Genomic DNA, 10,064 nt, shown 5'->3' with positions numbered 1-10,064 from the left:
GCTGCAGGCTGGTGCTCAGGTCTGGAAGGCGGACAATTAAAGGGGTACACCCTGGGATACCTTCGGGGTGATGGAGTCTGTTAGTCCAGGGCCTCTCAAGCCTGACGTGTCTCTGCATGTGAATCCATTCTGACTTTCCCGGTCTCTGCTCTGATCAGCTCACCCTCTACTCAGAGCCTCGGTGAACCGGCGTGGGGACCCCAAGTACACTGTACAGGAAGAGCTAGAATCCTGAAGACACTAAAGCTGGCTGCAAGACCTGCTTCTACTGAGAAGGAACAGCTTGGAGCAGTAGTGAAATTTTGGCAACCTGTTTTCCAACTTTGGAATCTGCGTGATTATATTACAGTAGTGATTTTCAACCCTAGATACTCCTTAAAATAATCTGGGATTTAGAAAGAAAGCTGCTGCTATGTGTATGGGGCCAATGAAGTCAGAACCTCTGGCCGGTAAAGCAATATGCAGCCAGGACTGAGAATCGCTACGTTAGAGCTTCTCACCAATTGAACACGTACGAGCCCTGATCCCACAGCACTTGCAGGAAGAGGCGTGGGCTCTGTGTCCCGGCCCCTGGGAAAAATTTGCTGGCCCTCATCTCTGAACTTCTCTTTTGAATCTGCTTGCTCCTGCTTGGGATCCTCTGCTGCTGTCCTGAACCTTTGCTTCTGATTCCTGAGTTTTCTAAATGAAGCTTTGCTAAGATGGTTTGGGTGACGTCACTCCGGAAGCTGGTTTCAGACCTTGGTTCCACACGTGGCAGCCCTCAGATCAGCTTCATTCCTTCCAGGTGTCTGTGCCAGGCTCCTACGACCCCACTTGGATATTATTCCCTGGAGCCTGCTTGTCCATCAGAATTTGGAAACTTGAGACTGTCCAAGCTGAAGGGTTACTAGAAGCGGTTAGTTACATAAGAGCAGAGGCGGAAGATTATAAACAGCGAAGTGCCTATTGGGACATTTCCTGCTAAGCAACCCTAGAGTAGCATGTGCGTTCTGTAAGACTAAACTCAAAGGAAAGTTTGTAGTATGTTTAGTCCTGGAAGAGAAAAGCAAAGCTGGTGTCAATTAAAGAGGCTGTGGACTGAGACAGCTGGGTTTGAATCTCAGCTCCCGCATTTGCTATGACCCTCGGGTGTAACCCATCAACACCTGAACTTCCTAATCTGCAAGCTAAGGATGCCGATGCTAGGTTTATCGCGAGATGAAACGAGACAATACACATAAAGGCAGAGCACGGAGTACGTGGGTGTTCAGTAAGGGTCAACTAGTTAGTGGCTTTTGACTCTCTCCTGAACTTGGCTTCTCTGCCACATCCCAAGCCAGGTCTGCCTTCTCCCCCTTCAGACGCCTCATTGTCATGTTTGTGGGGCCTCCTTTTGGACCACGTCCCACTGACTTTCCTGTGGGTCCCGCGGTGTTTCCGGAGCCGCGGGAGCCAGTGCCACCCGGTCCACAGCTCTGTGCGCCAGAGCTGGCGCTTCGCTTACTTTGGGCGTCATGGAGTGGGTTTATCAGGAGTGTCTGAGTGCCCTGTGCAGAGTGACAGCAAAACTACACCTTCCTGGACTTCTCTCTTTAAAACCTGGGTTATTAGGTGTTTCCGAGTCTTAAGCAGACAAGCACAGAGCGTTGGAGGCATTTATTCCTCAGGCTCTCACCTGAGCCCAGAGGCCTTTGCCCCACCCCTGAGCCTCAGCAGCCGCTCCCAGGGCCAGGGGGGTTCCCCGTCCCTCCTTAACCCTGTCACTACTGCAGCTCAGGGGCCAGGCTGGTCAGGCAGTTTTGCAACGATTTCCATTCGGGCTCAACCAGTCACCAGGAATCAGCTTAGAAAACTGAAATTCCTCTATGTTCAGCCCAGAGCCTCGCCCTCACCCGCCTCATTTTCTGCTCCCTGGAACCCGGTTTCGTTTCCAGAAAGTGCTCTTATGCCACACCCGGTCAGGCTGTACTCTGATTTGATCCCTTGGTGCCACGGGGGATCAGTAACTTCTCTGCGATTACCAAAACCTACAGACTTAGGAAACATTTGCCACAACTGGATGCACGTTGGTCCCCTGCGGGGCAGGGCTGGCGCGGGGGTCCGTTACAGACAGGCGGGAAGCGGGACCCGGAGGCCCCTCCTCCTTCCCCGGGGCCGCTCCGGCAGTCCCCGCCCTCCCGCGGTGCCTTTTGCACCAAGTCAGATGATGAGAAGTTAATCTTCCTCTCCGGGAGCAGCTTCACTTCTTTTTTGGTGTTCCCTGTCCTGCTTCCCCAGAGGAAGCCAGAAGGACCCCAGAGTCCATGAACTCTGCGCACCCCGGGCCCTCGGTGAGTGCTGCTGGGAGACAGAGGGAGAGAAAGCGGGGCAGGGAGCAGAGGGGGGCCTGAGGGGTCCCAGCGTGGAGTCCCATTGCCCTGATTGCTCTTTAGCGCCCAGGCAGCCCGCATGCTTTAGATCAGCGTTGAGGTTCTCACACAGGGGAGGCAGCTCCCTCCCCACCTCCAACCTTAGCTCCCCCAGTGTCTGTCCCCTCTGGTCACCAACACAACAGACAATGTGCCCTGAGCACTCAACTGAGGATAAATGACAAGGGAACGGGGAAGAGTTGGAAGGCTGGATGTTCTGAGAGTTCGGGTGGGGTGACGATCCTGTTTGCTTCATCTTGACTCAGGGCTTGGTCCCTGCTGAATCAAGAAGGCAAATATTTGTTTTCCGGTTTCCCAGCATTGAGATTTCTCTTGCCAAAAGCCCTTTCTGAACGGAAGCAAAGGGAGAGAGAGAGAGGAGTAACTTTGGCTAGACAGCCAGCATGCCCTGGGAACTTCGTGAGCTTTATTTGTTCCTCACAAGCCAATGAAACAGGCACTTCTGTTCCCATTTTACAGCTGAGGAACCTGAGGCCCAGAGAAGTAAAGTCACAGTAGCCCATCTGGAAGTCTCTCTGGCTAGGCCTTCAGCCCTACCCCTGGCACCCTGTCCAGCCTATTTTGGCCACATAAAAATGACAGAGTGGACTGAGTGGCACCCAGTATTCTTGCCACTGCCCCTTGCACTTAGGCCCAGCCCAGGTGTCTGGGGACAGAGGCTGCCCACGGCCCGACTGGGCTCTCTGGTGGTTCCCTGGACCCGGCTGCTGGCCCCAGCCCAGGCTGCTTCTGCCCAGCCTGCCGGCAGTCTCCTCTCTCTTCTGAGAGAGCGTGGGAGGCACCCGAGGAGAACTCGCCTCACCTCCTCTCAGAATTCTTTCTGCCAATCCACGTTGCAGCACCAGAAAAAAACAACAAACAAACAAACGAATTCTTTCTGCCACCACCTCTAGGAAGCCAAAAGAAAAAAAAAATCTTGGGAAATAAGTTGAGACTCTATTCTCTGAAGGCTGTGGTGGCCCCCACAGGTTTAGTGTCCCTGAGGCACCATGGGAGTGGGGGTCTGGGCATCTCCACCTCCTTCGCAGGCGCTGTTCTCCCTGCCAGTTTTCTCACGGCCTCAGATCAGCACCTGGATTAAAAAGCCACCGTCCTGAGTGTTTCTGGTGTTGCTCTGCTAGAAACTCTTAGGGACACAAATGTGGGGAAGGCAGCTTCCCAACCCTGAAAGCTTATGGCCCGTCTAGGCAGAAGTGGGGGACACATAAACATTTCTGATACGAGGGCGAAAATGGCAAGTGACATGCCAGAGAGACCGAGTGTGCTGGGGTACCAGAGAGAAAGGTCACCTGGCACCGGGGAGTCTGGAAAGGGGACGGGGTAGGGGGAGGCATTTGAGCTCCTCCCTGGAGGGAGTGGATACGAGAAGCAGGGGGTGGAGACTGGGGGACTCAGGGTGAGCAAAGGCACTGAGGCAGGATCACTGAGGCCACATCGGGAGAAACTGGGATGACCCCAGTGGTAAGAGCCCCGTGAATAGAAACATTAGGAAATGACCTAGGCCAGGTGGCGCCTTGGGGCCTGGAAGCAATGGAAGGCCGTGTGGGGTCCAGATGGTGCCAGAGCCAAGGGGCCCACCTCCCCCGTCCCTCCCGGGATCCCCAGCCTTGTCCCTGCTGGTCTCCCTGGGCTGCTTGTCCGCTCCTGCAGCTGGGGCCCTGTCACTGTATGCCCAGGGCCATACTTGCAGGTGACTTCCCTCGACACCACAAGAGGAAGGTTCCACCCTCCCAGGTACTACGTGACCTTGGATAAACCCTGTGACCTCGCTAAGCCTCAGTCTCCTCATCTGCCAATGGGAGGCAATGAGACGGTGGTGAGACTCAAATAAGAAGATGCACTGGAAGTTCTTTGTAAACTGTAAAGTGCTATAAAATACCAATGCCTCTTTTGAACAAGTCTTACTGTGAAATTACAATCCTCACATTGAGTTGATAGACTTACCTCCAAACAGAAAAGAGGATTGGGGCACATCTCCTACCGTCTCATTGTCAGGATGTGCTGCACAAAGAATGCATCCTTCCTTCAAAGAGGGGCTCTTTCTTCTACTGCCGAATGAGTCCCATGTACACACTTCTCCCAGCAAGAGTTTCTCCTGGGATAAAAAATGCTCCCCACGTTATGATATGCCCCGAGATGGGGCATCTCCCACCCCCATCTGAGAAACGCTGCTCTAAAATACCTCTGGGCTGCCCTTGTTTCCATCTATGTCTTTAATACCCCAACGATTCAGCGCTGGTGCACGGGGCTCTTAGCATGCTGGGTCCCTGCTGTTCTATTTCCATGTCCCACCTCTTTGCAGAGATGACTTGAGGATGTTTACAACAAAAGGCATATTCATAAACAATTCGGTGAACACAATAGAAATAGAAAACCAAGCACACAGAAAGGAGAAGAAAATGAGCGTGTTTGGAGAAGGGCTCCTGTCATTGAGGTCAAAGTGTCATCTCAGGCTCTGTGCTTTCTGCCAGCCCTGGCTGACAGGCTCTTGGGAGTCACACACTCTTATCACAAGGGAAGGACCAGCTGTTCTCAGGGAAGAAAAGGTTTTCCCAGCTCTATGTTCTAAATTTCTCTTTTTCTTGCGAGGCCTCCTGCAGGATCAATTTCCCAGGTGACTGTTTTAAAGCAGATGCAGAAGGTTATGGGTTGGTCCACGTTGATACAAACACAGAACTTAGACTATTCGAAGGTCATCGACTGGGAACAGTCTTTGACACTGGCTCCTGCTCTACCAGGAAATAAGGCAAGTAGGTCCGACAGTGAGAACCAACGGTTTTCCCCAGTCGGGGTGTTTCCTGAGCCTCCACCTTCCCTTCCTGTCCCTTCCCAGAGCCCTGGAAGAGGGTGTGGGGTGCACTTGCTGACAGAACACATGTGGCTGTAGCAGCCACAGGACTGTGAGCTCATTCACAGCCACACACATCGGATGTGGCACACACAGCACACGAGCAAGCTTGCGAGTATCCTTACGACTGTCCCAGATTCTAGACGGGGTGACTGAGGGTGGGAGAGGGACATGAGGTACCTATGGTTGCTGAGCTGGCAAGTAACAGAATTGCATTTGTTCAGCTTCTCTTCTGCTGCTCTTCTCTGAGATGCCCACCCGGGATCAATCAGTCTCTCTCACACACATGGTCTCTCTTCTCTTTATTCAGCCTGTTTCTTTCTCTGCTGCTCCTTCTAGATTCCTCATTCGCAGAAACTCACGGGTAGTGCTAGGAGCCAGAGCGCCCTCCAGCAGCCTCCAGTCTACCTTCGGCCAGGCTTTGGTCTCCTTGGGAAAAGCATACTTCTTCCAGGTGCAGCCCAAGGACCAAGCAGCATCAATACATCCTTTTTCCACCGGAAGTCTAGAATAGGATAGGCATGGTGTTTCAAAAGAATTCTAACCAGTTACAGTTAGGGATTTATAAAAAGAAAAATCAATTAGAAAAATTCTCTGTAGTCGTTAGTTTGTACATTCATTCATTTATTCCATCAGTTCTATGAGCACTAACTACATGCTAGGGAGATAGAATTTATGGGACTTTATGGCCTTTTGGATGAGGAAACATAGGATGATGGTATGGGTATTGTGGGCCATGGCAGACATGCTCAGAGTTTTGTCGGTACCTCTGAGGAGGGGAAGACTCATCTAATCTGAGGCCGCCATCTCCTCCCCGACAATGCTGCTTCTCTGCCAAGGCTTTGGGCAAGGCATCCACTCCCTTCGCATGGCCCTAGACTTCGCCTGGAGGCCCTGCTGCAGATCGTAACAGAGGAAATCACTCTTCTTTTGAGTCTGGACCTAAAATTCCCAGCTGGCCAACGTTTATCCCAACCCCCTGTCTCTTGCCTCTGGAAGGCTGTCCATCTGTCCAGTTGAAATTAGGAAATCCACTTGATTCCTCTTGAAATGCCCAGTGGTGTCTTTCTGTTCCCAGCAGAAGGCCGATGGCCAAGACATGGAGAAGGAAGGGCAGCCCGGGAGTTCCAGCAGCAGCCTGGTCTATGGCGTCTTGGACGTCCCTCCGTGGTATCTCTGCATCTTCTTGGGGATCCAGGTAATGACTCCCAGCAAGCACGGGGTCCAAAGAGGCTCTGCCTCAAAAACCACATCAACACACAGCCAGGTCAGATTAGTCAACATCAACAACTTCACTTGCTGCAGTTGTCATCTTCCATGTGGTTGCCCCTCCAGCGGAACTCAAAGCTCCTCCCCAGGGGCTTGCAGATAGGGGCAAAGAATTAGAGGAGGGGTTTTCCCTCATGCTGAGCTGATTAGTCAAATCAAGGACACTGACTGGGCCATTGTTCTCCCAGGTGGGGTCACTGGTCTGGTTAAAGGTCCAGTTCACTTGGGTGAGGCCAGAAAGGTACCAGCCACCTCTGCTTCCTTAGGGCAAACCCTGCCAGCTCTATAGCTGCTCTTCCTGATTCAGCTTCCACCGAAATGCCTGCCATTCTGTACGATCAAGAGATTTATTTGATAATGAGTGGGAGTCAGCCCTGTCTGGTATGTTTGGTTATCCAAACGTAACATACCATGCTGGGCATGATATGAGATGGAAAGTAAAACACTGGGTGGATTCTTGACCTGGAGAATATTGTGGCCTGTATGGAACTAGCTGGTGGCAGGTCGAAGAAGCATTTATAAGAGACTATGAAGAAAGGACTGTTGGAACAATGGCAAAGTTCATCAAAGTGCCCTTACCATACACAGGCGTTTCTTCTCTGAAAACCCTCCCATATCGTCTTCCCCAAGGGGGCAGCCAACCCCTAAGTGACTATAGTTTGTCTGTTGAACCAAAGAACAAAACATGAGGGACTTTGTCTCTTAGTGAGAGTTCAAGGTCTCCCCTGCCCCCTACACCCATCCCAGCCCCCGCCTGCCCCTCTGCCAAAGAGCAGAGCTGATCACATGGGCAGATTATTCCAGGACGTCCACTGAGGGGATTAACCATAACTGGTTGAATGGTCCCTTTGAGACACTGCTCCCCGTGGTAACAGGAGCTGCTACTGCCCCCTTAAAGAAGACCTGGCCATTTCTCACTCTTGCTTTTCTGCAACTTTCACTCACAGCTGGAGAAACATGGGGCTCTCCCTGCCCAGGTGTACTGGCCCAGGTGTCTTCTGGGGGCCCAGGCCTATGGGCAAGATGCTCTCTTGCTCTGGCATGGGGACTGGGTGTGGTCCTCTGTCCCACTGGGATATACATTTTGAGACTCAACTTTGCCTGGGTGTGGGCGGGGGTTGGAAAAGCAAGCCTGTGCCGTGCATGGATATTTTTCTTAGGTTTAATTTTCTTAGGTTTAATTTTCTTAAGAAAAATCAACCTTTCCAGTGATTTAATTTCACTCACACTGAGATTTGGGATCAAAGTCCCAACTAGATAAGGGCATAATTTGCCTTGCTTTGCGTTCTTTGTGTGTAGATCTCACTCAGTGTCTTGGGCAGGAGGGGTGTTTGGGACAAGGCAGGATCAGGTGTTCTGGGTCTTGTGGCCTAATTCCATCATAATGGCACCTAATGGCAATTCTTCTCTGAGCCATCCCTTATGGCCAGCGAGCTTTTCGTTTTCTTTCTGCTTTCTTCCCCTTCCTCCTAGCCTCCCTCCCTACACCCCCCAACAAATTCTTTCATTCTTTATTATCTTTGTGGACCGAGCAGCTAACTTTTGTAAAACAAGGCAAAGTAATCCTGCCTGTGCCGGCTTGATTTATGCCATATTCTTACAGGATCAGGGGGAGAAACTGTACCCTAAACCTGCAACGGCATTTGCTGCTCCTGATGGTGGCAAATCAGAGTGATTCTATGAGCACCAGAAACTCAATGCCCTGTGGAAATGCTGGCAGAGGGGTGACCTAAGGTGTCAGAGAACAGGTTGGATTGGAGCAAAGGAGAGAAGCAGGCGGCTTCACGTGTCTGTGTTCAGAATGTTTGGCTCAGTGGCCAGCGTTGTGTGAGGACTGAAGCCACATACTGGCCAGTGGGTGTAGCTCAGACAAAACTGGCCACAGCCCATGGATATCCTACAGACCCGACCAGCCTTTCAGTTCTGGGGCTGGAGCGTGTGACATGGTGGCCCATTCCTGTATTGATTACTTGCTCCCCATATCTATCGATCGATCAATTGATCAATCAATGCATCTGTGATCTATATCTAATTTATGCCCTTTGTAGCCAAGGCTGCCTGCCGGGGATTCAGCCCTGCCCAGAACTCGGGGTCTAATTCTTTCCTGTCCAGGGGAACTCAAACAGCCTTTGGCCGATTGCTCCAAGCTGGTGCCCAGGACTTCCTTGTCAACAGTCTGCTCTCAGAGTGTGCCTCGTCTGATGACGAGCCTCCTGCCTTGTTCTTGCTCTTAAAGGCCCACTTTGGTTTCTGTTATATCTTCCTGTGCTTGTGTCCCTGCCCTGGTTTCTTCCCCAGGATATCAGTTCCCAGCGCCAGGGCCCTCCCTCGAGACCAGGCTCTCTGGGTCCCTGCTTCTCACTGCCAGGCCTTCCTGGTCCCCCTGCCTGCCTGGGTCTCTGCCTGTCTCTCGTGGTCAGGTGCCTCCGAGGGCAGAGGCACAACTCTTGCCTCTGCCAGTGGGAACCGCCCCCCTGCTGAGGTTGGGTGCACTCTTGGTTGTGCAGCCAGTGTCCCTTACCCACCCACTCTTGCTCCCTGCCCACAGCACTTCCTCACCGCCCTGGGGGGAATCGTGGCGGTGCCGCTGTTCCTGGCCAAGGACCTGTGCCTGCAGCACGACCCCCTGACCCAGAGCTACCTCATCAGCACCATCTTCTTCGTCTCTGGCATCTGCACTCTCCTGCAAGTGCTTTTAGGGGTCAGGTAGGTAAAACTCCCCATGGGTTCTGACCGTCACCTGCCAGGGTGTCAGCAAGGGTTGCTTGGCTGGTAGCTGGAGAGATGGTTAGGAAGCTGGGGTGGCACAATCGAGGGAGCACAGGGACAGGAGTCAGAGCCTGGGTTCCCGTTCCAGCTCCATTGCTTATTATCTATGTTAGCTAGGATTCTTGATGGAAAGTAATGCACATCCAGATTAGCTTAAGCAAAAATTTATTCTTTATTAATTTATAAGATCAAACCAAGAGAGAGGCAGGGGCGTGTCCATGGCTCGGGAGCATGACCAGGGCTCCAACGCTGCCGGGACTCTCTCTAGCTCTGGTCTCCATTCAGGCCTGCCTCTGATATTCACAAGACCCTCTGTGGGAGTACAAATAGAGACCCACCTGCTCCACGTCTAAACTTGGAAAGTGATAAACCAAGCTGACAAACTCTGACATGAAACGTCCTCATCATCCTACCCAGAAGACCAGGTGTGAATTTAGAATTCTCTGACCCCCTGGAGTTCTGCTTTGGAATGTAGCACCCTGGGGAGGGCCAGCCCCAGACTGTGGCCTCCTCCCTTCCGTCCCCACTTTAAGCTTTGCTCCCAATCACAAATGGTCTCACGTGCATGGATGTGGACACCTCATCCTGCACATTCAACTTCCATTTTTCTGCCCCCTATGACAATGTACTCCCCACACAGCTGCCCCACATGCTGGCCCGTTGCCATCCTTCAGGCCTGGGGTGTGCACACAGCTGCACCGATGGACCTGCAGAAGATGCCCAAGCAGGCTCTGGAAGAAACTCAGGGCCATTTGGGCAGAGAATTT

The 10,064-nt window shown here is 52.2% G+C and overlaps 1 protein-coding gene across 5 annotated transcripts in view; it reads left to right on the top strand.

Moving 5' to 3' along the window:
• The first annotated feature begins 2,087 nt into the window (after positions 1 to 2,087).
• Positions 2,088 to 10,064, top strand: part of LOC138377518 (solute carrier family 23 member 1-like) — a 44,718-nt gene continuing 36,741 nt past the window's right edge. Inside the window, exons 1-3 of one of the 5 annotated variants that reach the window (XM_069462517.1) lie at positions 2,088 to 2,312; positions 6,338 to 6,457; positions 9,077 to 9,234. In XM_069462517.1, the coding sequence (XP_069318618.1) occupies positions 2,286 to 2,312; positions 6,338 to 6,457; positions 9,077 to 9,234 (305 nt within the window). In that variant the 5' untranslated portion in view covers positions 2,088 to 2,285. The remainder of the gene's footprint in view (positions 2,313 to 6,337; positions 6,458 to 9,076; positions 9,235 to 10,064) is intronic. The other 4 variants (XM_069462512.1, XM_069462513.1, XM_069462516.1 and 1 more) reach the window with 4 other exon arrangements.

Source organism: Eulemur rufifrons, chromosome 29, assembly GCF_041146395.1.
Source record: "Eulemur rufifrons isolate Redbay chromosome 29, OSU_ERuf_1, whole genome shotgun sequence".
NCBI lineage: Eukaryota > Metazoa > Chordata > Mammalia > Primates > Lemuridae > Eulemur > Eulemur rufifrons.
The sequence above is the reverse complement of the archived record's forward strand: the minus strand, read 5'-3'. Positions and strand labels throughout refer to the sequence as shown.